The sequence below is a fragment of the Vigna umbellata genome, chromosome 3 (assembly GCF_029865625.1).
Source record: "Vigna umbellata cultivar VRB3 chromosome 3, Vumbellata_1.0, whole genome shotgun sequence".
NCBI lineage: Eukaryota > Viridiplantae > Streptophyta > Magnoliopsida > Fabales > Fabaceae > Vigna > Vigna umbellata.
Genome location: NC_142167.1, coordinates 48,955,764 through 48,969,732, shown reverse-complemented (window position 1 = coordinate 48,969,732; position 13,969 = coordinate 48,955,764). Strand labels below are relative to the sequence as shown.

At 29.5% G+C, this 13,969-nt stretch overlaps 1 protein-coding gene and 1 pseudogene across 1 annotated transcript; one reads left to right on the top strand and one right to left on the bottom strand.

Annotated features, from left to right (window-relative positions):
• The first annotated feature begins 4,980 nt into the window (after window positions 1-4,980).
• LOC148202820 (protein MIZU-KUSSEI 1 pseudogene) lies at window positions 4,981-6,140 on the top strand (annotated as a pseudogene).
• Window positions 6,141-11,251: 5,111 nt separating this feature from the next.
• On the bottom strand, window positions 11,252-11,509 carry IDA (Putative membrane lipoprotein). The gene has a single exon (XM_088109684.1). The coding sequence runs from the start codon at window positions 11,501-11,503 to the stop codon at window positions 11,252-11,254; it is 252 nt and encodes an 83-aa protein (XP_087965810.1). The 5' UTR covers window positions 11,504-11,509.
• Window positions 11,510-13,969: the final 2,460 nt, after the last annotated feature.

The following is a 13,969-nucleotide window of genomic DNA, read 5'->3' as shown; positions in this document are numbered from 1 at the left end:
TATCGTTATCCTTAATAAATTTTTGTAGATATTGGATAAATATTTAATTATTCACTTGTCAAGGAGATGGTATCAGTATAGGTAATATGCTATCCATTAATAATTACTTGCAAAATTTTATTTGAATATTTTTTGAAAAATGTCAAGAAATCAAAAATAAAGTTATTAGTGAAAAAATATTAATAATTGAAAAATCATTTAGAATTTAACTTCATATATTTTTATTTTTTTATTTAGACCAATGAAATTAAAAGAATTTTTAATTTTTTTAATTTATATTTTAGTGTAATTTATTTATATTTACTTTTTAAAAAATAAAATTTATTTACATTAATATTTCAGTATGCAAATTTATTTAAATTTTACTTTAAAATTAATTTTGTTATCTAAATTCATATTTTAAAAAATTATTTTTGAATAATTTTATTTAAAACTAAAAAGTATATATCTATAAATATTTGTCAGTATCTAGATGTATCTACAGATATAAAAAAATTTAGAGGTAAAATTTTGCCTACTACACCGGCACTCCTCTTGGAGGCTTCTTGCTCCAGCAAACAAGGCTTGGCGTAGAGACCCCTACACTCGTTTGTTTCTATGTTGCATTGCACCGATTAAAGGGCTTCTTGTCCATAGACCTACGACATGGAAGATCGTTAGGCATGTGGGATGGTTACAAAGTTACAATAAAAACATTTTTACGATATTTACTGTTATGTTACCATGCTATACCTTTTATATTAAGTGGATTATAATTTATATACAAAGTTACTATAAAAATATTTTGATTTAAATTTTCGAATGGTCCTCGTGTTTGTAGAACAATCTCAAGTGAGTTATCTTATTAAAAACGGTCTCAATTTTATTCTAAATTTTAAAAGATTGTAACGAAAAAGACTTCATTGTTACGAATTTTCAAAATTTAAGATCCAACTGAGACTCTTTTCAATAAACAAATATAATAATCATCCGAGAGAGTTTAAATCAAATGTTTTTTTATAGTAGTGAAAGGTCACATATCATTTTATTTTCTTATAAAAAAACAAAAAATAAAATAAAATCAAACCACCTCAGATTTCATAACTGAACTTCTAAAAGATTCTATCCAAGGTTATGATTAAAATACATGAGCAACTTTTGTCCTGATTAATAATACACGTATAATAGGGTAATTCTTTGCACACTCATTCCACAAAATAACATGCAGAAATATCCATAGACCTTTTAGCACCTTATACCTTCATGTACATTATCAAGACCATCAATAAGCTTAAATAGATGATTTCATGGTCAAATTTGCCATTAATATTCACTATACTCATGCTAAGTTAGATTACAACATAGGTAACTACTTCTCACACAAATTGATGAGTGCGTGTGTAGGGACGACCTTAATTAATCTTAAACAAATAACATTCTTGTAAAATATAATTTACTTTGAATGTAAATGTTAGAAATCAGAAATTTACTTTCATGTTCTTTCATTTGTTAAATGAGTGCAAATATTAATTTTGTATTGAACATATCAAGCCCAAAAAAGTTAGAGGTGTGGAAGTAAGAAAAGTGAAGGAGAAAGGTAGGGATAACAGGTGTAATACTAGCATGGGAGGTGAGACTTAATAATCACTTATAAATTATTCCTCTCACTCATTTCAATGCACCAAAAACACAAGTTCAAATAAAAGATTTTTTATCGTAAAAATAGATTATAGAAATAGGGTAATAATAAACTAAGGTGGAAAACATTATTCTTTGATGGAATAAAGCATCATCTTCCTTTCTCATGTCAGATTCACTTCATTTGTTACTCAAGAGGAAGTAGGTTTCCGTTAACTTAGAATAATTTTGGAAGTAAAGTAGAGACAGGTAAACGGTTTGCACTAAGCAATATATGAAACACTATTTGTAGTCAATACTAAATGATGTAGCTTACATAGAGCATAATGCATAGTCATAGGAGTTGGTTTTTGAGTCAAGGTTTGGTGATCCGTGAGAATGGTCGGTCCCTCACACCAAATAAAACGACCACACATAATCCCTAGTCTTATGTTGCCACTTTCAAATGTCTTTTGACTTTGCACCTCACTCTTTCATCATCAAAATTTCTTAGCAAGAACCACGAATAATAATAATAATAACTTGATGTTTCTTTTGGACAATGTTGAATTTTTTATACTCAAGTGTCATGGGATCCGATGAACTATCAAATGATTCGCACTAGTAAGATAATAATCGCCCAATATAACCAAAACCCTATTCACATTCATCTCTTCAAATGCTTCTTTAGATATGATGAAATGAGGTTATAAACTTTCCGATCACATCGTTGCTTTTGGATCGATGAGTTGGAAATTGAACTTCTCCCAAAAGTTTATTATTACTTTAGTATACTTTACTTGTATTACTAATATATGCTAAAGGGAATATTAGGATGAAGAGTATTTTGTATTTTTATTTGAGTTAGGATATTAAAGAATTAATATATTAGTAATAATTCACCGATAACATAAATAAACTTTACTAAGTAAATTAGAAATTATTATATGGGGTTGTGTACCAAATTATCTTGAGGTGGAAAATGTGCTATTTGTGGGAGTCAAATTTTTACATTCGAGGATTGTGTATCAAAATATTGATGAACACCAAAGAAGATTTATCTAGATTTTTCTATACTCAAGTTAAGAACACTTAAAGAAATTATAAAATGAATCGTATTTTCCATAGATCATTATGCATTTATTAGCTTTTTAAAAAAAATTAGACTTCAACTAAGAAATTTGTTCCAATATATTTAATAATTTTACATTGTTTAAGAATAATTTAAATATATATATATATATATATATATATATATATATATATATATATTAAAGATTTAAAATTCCAAGTCTCAAATCAGACTGTTTCAAATGTGATAATTAATTTCAATAATGTTTTTTCAATGGACTTTAGGTTTAATAAAGAGTAAAAAGCAATTTCAATTTATGATAGGTTTAATAGAAAAAAAAATTAGAAAAATGAAATAAATGATAAATATGGTATAGGTAATGCTTAATTAAAGAAAAAAGGAAGAAAATATATAATATTAGTTTTTTTTATTTCATGTAAAGAAAAATGTTAATTTCTTTTAATATATGATCTTTAGAAACTCAAACTGAAGAGAAATTATAAAGGGCATAGAAAGAAGGAATAGTTTTGATGATCCTAAAATTTAGCCAGTTTTGAGTGTGAAAGGGATGCACAGTACACAGAACACAATGGTGGCTGAAGGCATGCATGTTGCAGAGAGAGAGAGAGTGTTGAAATGAATGTTGTGTGGTGGTGGTCCACGGTGGGTATGGTAGGTGTGCCCTCACCTGCTCTCAACACTTTCCAATGCCACTCAGACTATCACCTCCATTCATAAAACAAATCACAATAAAAAACCTTTCTCTTTTATGCATAATACTATAAACAACAATCAACCATCTATTTTTATACAGTATAACGATACTTTAACAATATTTTTTTTTACAACATTTTAATATTATCTACATGTCATTCTATGATTGGTCCAAAATTACTCTACAATCAATAATAATAATCATAAACACCAACATGGACCAATCATAGAATAACACGTAGATGATGTTAAAATATTGTCAAAAAAATGTTGTCAAAGTATTATTATCCTTTTATATATTGCTTTCGAATAAAAAATAAATAACCTTTTATACAAGACTTATTTAATTTATATAAATAAATTATCAGTTTCAAACTTCTAAAATATATTTTATTAATGATTATATAATTTATCAAGATAAATTAGGAAATTATTCTAATCATTTGTTCCTAAGGTACCATTTTAGTTTACTAGAGATTTTTTTTTCTAAAAACTGATAAAAGTTAAATTATATTTTATGTTGAGTATATACATTAGAATTTTAATTAGTTAATATTTTAAAATCTTGTCATTTTTTCAAGTTTTTTTCTCCAAAATTTTCTCTCGTTTTTCCAAGTTGATTCTCGTCATTTTTATGTATTAGATAATGAGTGGAAAAGAAAATCGACTAAAATTTTATTAGAATAAGTTTTTTTTCTTCTTAATCTGAATTGTCTGAAATTTCTCTTTCTTGCTTTGGTTGTATTTAGAGTATTTTATTATACAGGTAATATTAAAATCAAATAGACGAATCTTTATTATACTACGTCCATAATGTAACGATAGTAATTAACAAATACTATATCATTAATTTTATTATGACATGATTAATAATTAATAATAGACAATAAGGAGTGTGGATATACACACATGTACGATCTCCAATAATATTTTCAAGATTTAAAATATATATATATATATATATATATATATATATATATATATATATTTGTTTATTTATTTATTTATGCATAACTTTACCTATTATTCCTAAACTTTGTAATCTTACTACTATTCCCTTTCATTATTTATATGATTTTTTATTTACATATTGTATATATCAGTATTGTATATATCAGTACATGTGATACTACAATACAACAAATAAAGACATAAACATAGGTAAGTTAGTACAAGTTAAAAGAATATTATACAAAAAATTATAATCATCAACTCAACATTAATAATTCACATTTAGAATTAAATGTCTATTACATAACACAATTGTCTTCGTTCGATCATAACATCAAGAATTAAATATTTATCACACAATATAATTGTTTTCGTTCAATTATAACATAAATAGTTGATTATACTTTCAAAGATTCGATAACTTACTCTTGTCTCTCAAAAGTTATATCTATAGATTTATATACCAAAACCCAAAATTCATCTCGAGTATGACTAGGAAAAATTTCTTATATTTGCGAGTTTCCATCTTTTTTCATATTCTAGATTATAAGAATTTTCTTCAACTTTCACTACAAATATCTTCCTCTACACATATTTGTCTAATTTAACTAAATCATATTTTTACTGTCGTTTGACACTCTTCTGTCTCTCTCAAAATCTCCACTTCCTTGTTCCCAACAGCAAGGACAGGTAGGTTGAGGCTGCTTACCTTCCTTTTGTCAGAATCCTTTGCCTGTCCTTTGTATCACCAAACCCTGACAAAAAGCCACACATTCAAACGATAAATCGCACACACAACCTTCGACAACATTGCTCCCGTTCTTCAACCCAAATCTCTCTCTCTCTCTCTCTGCTCAAATGAAAACCATTATGGCAGCCAAATTTCCTCATGACTCTTCCTTCTCCTTCTCAAGGAGATATTTCCATTGGAAGAAGAAAGCATTGGACGAAGAAGATGATGATAACGAGGAAGAAATACTCAACTTCTCAACTTCATCCTCACACTTCCTAGACGAGAAACAACAAGATTACAACCACCCACTTCAAATGTCATCACAACATGCTACAGTGACCACCGAACACAAGAAAAAACCCAACCTTTCCAAGTTGAAGTCAGCCCTCACAGTCTTCACCAAGCGTACCCAGCAGGGTACGCGCGTGGTGGGAACGCTCTTTGGGCACCGGCGCGGCCACGTGCACTTCGCCATCCAAGAAGACCCGAAGGCGGGACCCGCGTTCCTGATCCAACTGGCGACACCGACAAGTGTGTTGGTCCGTGAAATGGCGTCGGGGCTGGTGAGAATCGCGTTGGAGTGCGAGAAAAAGAAGAGCGAAAAGAGTAACAGGTTGCTGGAGGAAGGTGTGTGGAGGACGTACTGCAACGGGAGGAAGTGCGGGTACGCGAGCAGACGCGAGTGTGGGCCTGAGGAGTGGAAGATACTGAAGGCGGTGGAGCCCATATCGATGGGAGCAGGGGTTTTGCCGTTGGAGGGTTGTGAAGAAGGTGAGGTTATGTACATGAGAGCAAGCTATGAGAGGGTGGTCGGTTCAAGAGATTCTGAGGCTTTCTACATGATGAACCCTGATGGTGTTGGCGGTCCTGAACTCAGCATTTACTTTATCAGAGTTTAACACTAAACTTCATATTCATACAAATTGTTTATGTTGTTTTTTATCATCACCATGATTACGATGAACATGACTGTCTTTGGCTTTGTTCTGTATCAAGTTCTTGATAAGTATAAACTTTGCTTAATCATGAAATGTATTCTATTTATAGTAGTTTAATGGATTCTTATAGATGGAATTGAGGTCTCTTAATCTTTCTCTTAGCTTTAACTCTTGGTTAATCAATTCTTATCTTGTTTTAGTAGGTTGATTTTACAATGTTGTTTTTTATGGACAATATTATCTAGTGTTATATAATTTTGAAGGTAATCTTTTACTCTCTTTTTTGTTTTTCTTAAATTTAAAATTTTCACTACCTTCGATATTAATTCAATGTTAATTATATATTAATTTTGATATTTTTCATAAATATATTTTTAATTTTAATTACATATCGATATTAATTTTTTTAATAAACACACTTAGACTGTGTTTAATTTCTTTTTATAAGAAGCTCATTTGAAAATTATGGTAGGGGCCATTAAATCTTCGGATTTGTTTGTTGCAATTTTGTTGTATGTACGTTCGTTATAAATGCATAGTTTTGGTTACTCGTTGAGTGCATGTAGTGAACCTTATCCAGGTTGTGTACTAACAGAGCTTGTGTCTACATCATTGTACCTCTTTAGATAAAATGAATTTAAAAATAAGTGTGTATTTTGGAAAGATATGAAAAATAATTATTTTGATAAATTAGTGTTTGTTATAAATGTTTATAATAAAATTAGCTTTTTGTTTAGGTAAGTTTGTTTAAAAATATGAGATTGGTAATTCTGATGCAAAAAAATCTGTTTTTATCCAAGAAAACATGCTTACTCAATGATGGATGGTATTTAAGTCTTTTTCTATTAATATGCGGGTGCAGTTAGTAACTGTGTCGTGCATAAAGTAATAGTTACTGGAATTTCATAACACACATACATTGAGGGAAGGAAAACTGAAGGTTAGATTAGAAATGAAGCCTCGGATTTATGCATGATAGGAGCCCATGTTGTTAAAAGAGCTTTCCTTTTTCTTTTGCATACTGAAATCCTAGAGTTTCTCTTCATGTACTACCTTAATTTCTTCTCCTACCTTTGCAATATAAAAAAAAAACTATATATTTGGCATAAGATTTTCAAATTACTATCATTCAAATATATTTTGAATTACATAATTTAAAATAATTATATTTTAAATTAAATAATATGAAATAGTATTTCAAAGTATATAATTTAAAATTATATATTTTATTTTAAATTATCAAATTCATAATATTATTTCAGATCATGTAATTAACAATCACATTTTGGATTTCGTAATTTTATTGTAGATTATAAAATTTAGAATTATATTGCGAATTATGTAAACATTTTGAGTTATATATTCAAAATATATTTTAGATATATAATGATAAAGACTTTGGATTTTATATATATATATATATATATATATATATATATATATATATATATATATTATGGATAAGAGAAGAAAATATTGAGGAAGAAATATGAAAACTTGTGTAAAAAATTAACTTTTACCAGTTTGGCTGAGCAACTCAATTCTCAGTTTTTTTTATCCTTACTTACACCTTATTGTTCGGAGGAATTAGCCTCTTAGTGTCATTCATGAACCAATCTTAGTATCATTCATGAACCGATGAATGTATGCTACGAGACTTTTTAAGTTAGGAATTAGAATCTCTTTAATAATCTTTTTCCTTCCCGGCCAATTTGTTCCTCAGTCTGTGGAACATGTCCTCATCAATCTCCATCTTGGTAGCATGTTGGGCCATGTAGCTTGCAAGCACTACAAAATTTTCATATTAGCTAAAAAATGTTCAAGTTACCAATTGTTTTATATGTACCACACATGTTAGTAACTGACTTAGGAGACAAGTAAACTTTAACGATGTTTTTGACAGGTAGCTTATAAAGGAGTTGTTTAAAGATCCTAATAATCCTCTGATCTTTCTAAAAAATTATGTCATTCGACAATTCCTTATATCTAAGAGGGCTATTCGTCCAATGGAAGAGAAATTTTGTATTATCATTTTCATCATAAAAATGCAATCGACGAGCCAAGTTCACTACTACCCTAAAGAACCTATTATTGAACCTCTTAAAAATATTAGGAATAGACACCCAACAAACATGTACTCGACCTATTCACCAAAGATAGCCATGTGAATAATACTACACAACAAAGAGTGAGTGAAACTCAGTCGAGATTACAATAACAGGTGGTTATTGGGTGGACAAGGACAATCAGGAGTGGGTTAAACTCAGCTAGGCAGTGTACTAGTGGATACTAGGATTGTCTAAGGATACCAAGAGTGGTGAATAATACTATACAACCAGGAGTGGGTGAAACTCAGTCGAGGTCACAATAACAGGTGGTTACTGGATAGAAAGGGATAACTAGGAGTGGGTTAAACTCAACTATGCAGCGTATCAGTGGATACCAAGATCGTCTAAGGATACTAGAAGTGGTGAATAATACTACACAATCAGGAGTGAGTTAAACTCAATCAAGGTCACAGTAACGAGTGATTACTATTGGACAACGCCAACAAGGAGTGGGTTAAACTAAACTAGATGGTGTGTCAGGCAGACACCAGGAGCGTCTAGGGATACCATGAGTGGTGAAAAATACTGCACAACCAAGAGTGGGTGAAATTCAACTAGTCAGAGTAACAATGATTACTTAGTGTGACTAGGGATACCAAAAGTGGTTAGAATACTTAAATATACTTAATTGAATATTTAATGAAACCGTCTAAGTTAACTTAGAGGAGAAATGGACATAGCTCTAACGAGTGAACCAGTATAAAAATTGTTTGTCTAGCTTATCTCATAAATGATTAGTTCTTAAAGAAAACAATTTCCTGACTCACATGTCTTCAACAAGTGTCACCATCCCTAGAGAGTTACTTCTTACTAAACTCCTTAAGAATGAGTTTAGGTTGGTGTTATAAACGAACTTAACAGAACAACATTACCAACCCACAAGTATAGTTAATAGCACGATCAGATTTATAGTCGTAAAAGGAGTTAAAAAATACTATTCAACGCCCCCACCCTCCTCCCCTTCTAGTGTTTTCCCGCAACTTCATGAAGGAGACTTGTGTGCATGTGTATTATATTCGACACAATGCACAAAATTTCACTTGAAGATTTAAGAATACAACTTTGAAAAGGGACCTTTTGAACTTGGGTAACTACTTAAATTTATAAATTTTTAATCAATTATTTGTCGTGTTCATTATTCTTTGTCAAACTTAATCATTAATATTTTGTTAATTATATTTGTAGGATACACAATGACTAAGCCACGATGTAACTATTATTACAATATCATTAAGGAAGCTAATCCAGAAGCAACAACTTGGATTAACCAAATTCCAATACAATAGTTCACACTTGCGTATGATGAAGGCAAAAGACGGGGTCACCTAATAACAAATCTAGCTGAAGCAATCAATCCAATCTTAAAGAAGACAAGAAATTTAACAATCTTTTCCACAGTATTAGCCATATACATCATATGCAACACGTTTTTCACAGAAAGAGGGAAGCAAATAAGTGCAATGATAAGTGTTGGTCATGTGTATTATAAAAATTCCACCAAGGTCCTATAGGATGCTGATTCAAAATCAAACACCCACAGGGTGCTTGAATTTGATAGAAATACAACAAGATTCAGAATGGAGGAGATGTTAAACCCAAGATAAATAGGTTATGCGGGAAAATTTGTTGTCAAGTTGGATGAACGGTGGTGTGAATGTGGCATGTTTAAAAAATTTCATCTATCATGTTCAAATGTCTTAGTAACTTGCAAAGATGCTCATCACGACTTCGACATGTACATTAGTTCCCACTATAGGTTGGATGTCGTCATCAAAGTGTATGTATGATCATATGTTTGGCAAGCTAAGACATAAAAAATATTGGCCACCATACCAAAGCCAAATTTGGCCTCATCCAGCCATAAGAAGGAACGAAAAGGGTCGACCAAAATCATCTACAATCAGGATTGAGATGGACATAAGAAAAAGAGGACACCTACGAAAATGTTAATATTGTCAAATCTCATACCACACAAGAAATCATTGTCCTCATAATCCTGACATTAGACGATCCACACATTCCACCATTAACTTTAATTATTCAACCTTTATTTTATCTTTCATTTACTCAATAAAACTTCTATTCGCTTATACCTTTTCAATTTAATTAAGTTTCTCTAAATAACTTGATAACAAAATTTCATAAAAATATTTTAATATTCAAATGTTTAGTTCACTTTAACTAAATAATTCATCTTTATGTACAAAACAATGTCTCATACAATCCATAAAAAATAAATCAATTAAATTATTAAATCATATGGTTTTACAGTTTCTACTTTTATTATCTAAACAAATTACAAAATTTAAAAAGTGTGAGTATAATGTTTTATCCATATTTTATTGTTTAATAATTTAGAAACAAAAAAAAAACACATTTAGGTGTAATTATAACAGAAAAAAATACATTTAGGTATAATTACAAACCAATTATAAAAGAAAAAAAAAGGAAAACAATGTTTATTTAAAAAATAATTATAATTGAATAATTTTTTTCTTTTATAATAAATTCTAACTAAATCAATTGTACCTTCATTTTTAATTTATAATTTTTAATAACCTATACATTAAAATTAGTTTCGCTAGTTTTAAATAAAACTAGAAATCAATACATTAAACTACACTTAAATGTTTTGTATTTCTTAATTAATTTATTTTTCATCTCATTTTGTTTAATATTTAAAAATAATTAATTATACATTCTAAAAACTATATTATATATAATTAATTTAATAAACACTTAAATCTTTTTAAATTTATAATTTAATAATACAGAAATCTTAACTAAATATTATAGTTTTATATATAATTTCTCTTTTTAGTCTTTTCCTTTTTTTTATAAAATAAATGAAAAAACTAATTAATAAATCGAGCTACAGTAAAAGTGTGGTATGGTAGTAAATATCTGGTACTGCTGAAAAAAAAAATCTGCACATTCCTATACATGTGACAACAATCTTTTCTATGTACAGTGTGTAATTGAGAGTAACTAAGAGCAAAAATATTTGAGAGCCTTTAAGGATCTGGTTTCTGGGGGGCTTGAAACCAAAAAGTCCAGAAGAAAAGGATCATAGAAGAAAAAGTGGAAAAATTGAAGAAAATGAAGGAAGTCCTATGTATATATATATATATGTATGTAGTTAAGTATTAGGTGTTGAATCCAGCACTGAGTTGTGCCTCTTTGAAGGAGCTGAAGGAGGTACTGGTCCTTTGGGGAAGAAGTTGAAAACCATGGTGTGGTATGGAAGATGACCTTGTTGATTTGTATGGTCTCTTTGATTAAGCTTCATGGTTTGGCCTGCTCTTACTGCATCGGAAGAACCAAGAAGTAGCAAGTAGAGAAAGAGAAGAAGAAGAAGAGATAGGGTTTTGCATGGAAGATGCAAGGCCATGTTTGGTTGGTTGGAGGTGTTTGATCGAGGAGAAGGAGAGTTTTGAGAGAAGTTGAATTTTGAAGTTGGTAGGAAGAAGGGTTTTTATATCTGTTTGTGGTTGCATGGGGAACATGGAAATAGTTAGGCAAATGGAACGGTGAAGAGTGGAATTTTTTAACAGGAGAAGTGAGCTACACGCTATTGCATGTCAACGCAACCTTCATCAAAAAATAATGCTTTTTATAACACTATTTTCCGCCGGCTACGCTTGATATTGGACTTACAATACCAATTTTTCACACTTGGCTGCACGCAAATTTCTTATGTTTAGCTCCACCAAATTTCTTTTCCAAGCGTCTCATTCTCAAAATTTATGAAAATTTCAAAACTTAATTTTTGAAGAATTTCTTTTGAAAGATATATCATTTTATGTGTTGCAATGATTTTTTGAGATCACCTTGTAAGAAAAGTCATCATGAGTTAAATTTTAGTTAATTCATGCTAATCAAGAGTGTTTATGAATGTTGATTAGAAGTTTAGAACTATAGAACGTAACTTGATGAATTTTGTTCTTATCTAATTGTATGGTGTGCGCATGGTTGAAGTTTTTTTTTCTCTCTCTCTTCTTTCCTTTTGGTATTGTGATGAGATCTTAAATCTAGTTTCACACGGAGGAAATTTTGGATTTTAGTACGGCAAGTATGGCTTTATAAAAGGTAGGGTGTGATGAATTTGTTTGAAGAGTGCAATATAATTTGATCCCACTGTGTGAAAAAATAATAATGGATAAAATGGGTGTAATAATGGAACAAAGCCAAATCTGTAGAAGCCTATCTCCGTTTGCAACTCAATGGGTGCAAAAATCTCCTCTTTTGGTATGATGGAAAAGCCTTTTCATGAGTGAATGCCATTAATTATTGGCATTTTTGTTGTGGGCGAAAAGGAAAGAACTCAAAAAGAAAAATGTACTTTACAATGCTGTGTGTTGGCTGTTCATGATTTGCCAATTTCTCACTATAGTTATGGCTTCATTATTGGGGGTATTTGTTTGTTGGAGAAATTAAATCAGTAAGGTGTTATTTGGAGTTTCGAATTTTTTTGTTATGCTTTTATTTTTAAAAATGTTTCCAAGAGTAAAAGAAAAATATTTAAACTATTTTTAGATTATGTGAAATTAGTGAGAATACAGAAAAATAATAATAAATATTTATTGAGAATACAGAAATGGAAGATTTAAGGTCAATTTGGTTTATTTGTTGAATATGACTCCAATTATTTTTCTGGGTATCTTTGCGTGAGACGCTCTTATAAGGAAAGACGCAATTTTTGGGGTCCACTATTATTGTGCATTAGTCTTCTTGACACTGATATTATAAATATTAATATCAGAATCTAACTCTATAATGTTTCAATCTATAATTATCTTATGACATTCTTCAAGTGCGCGATAAAAAGGTAGCTTTAAAAACTATCACTTTTTATAAAACTCTTTTAAATATTTATTCACACATTATTTATCTAACATAGTTAAAGAAATTAATTAAAGGTATAAAGAGAAACAAGAGTTTCTATTATCTCTAACTACCATTATTTCATTCTTATTTTATTTTTTCTAATATAAGTATAAATAAAAATATTTTTTAATTTTAATACATTATATATATTTGACATCTTCAAAATTTAAGTACATTTACAAAATCATATTTATAGTCTCAAAATATTTGCTAAAAATCTATGATTGTAGATAAGCAATCATAATCTCAAACAAACTCAAGACTACATCTTTTATGTATTATTGTCTTGAAATGGCAATAATTCAAACATTAAAATACACATTATTTGTATTCGTAGCTACTTAGAATTAGGTAAGTGTCTACATTCGCGGGACCAGAAATTTTATTTTGGATGCCGAGGATTGGTTTTTCTTTTGTTTAAAATTTGGTCAAATAAAACATATTCGTTAAACAGAAATCATCAGAATTTAAAATGATGTTTCAACTATGTGGGTTTGTGTGTGATCTCACTCACCAGAAAATGAACTACTTTTGTTTTTTCTCTTCCCCATTTTATTTAAGTACAAGTAACCTAACTTGAATTTTAATTCCATACTCAAGTACGGATATTCATGTACAACTTTGACTATTAATCAGTGTTACTGTTGTGCAATTTAGCCTTAATATTATTAAAATTTAAAAGTGTGTAAATAATTAATGGAGTTAAAATTCATTTAGCAGCATATTAATTATGAGTATAAAGAAAGAATGAGAAATGACGAACGTCATTGATGGCACAGATTTTGAACGAAGGGGATGCGTGTGACGGCACTTTAATGGGTTGGTAAGCAATTCCTCAGAAAAAAAAGATATTCTATGTGTCAAATCTCAAAGTGTCTATTGCTAGAGTTTCATGAAAGCAACTATCCCAATCTGATTATTTGGTTGGATATTTAATTTCTTTTTAATTAAACTTAATAAAATTGAATTA

What these genes read in the sequence shown, in the direction of transcription:
- IDA (XM_088109684.1), bottom strand. Translation starts at nt 11,503, where the DNA reads ATGGCCTTGCATCTTCCATGCAAAACCCTATCTCTTCTTCTTCTTCTC.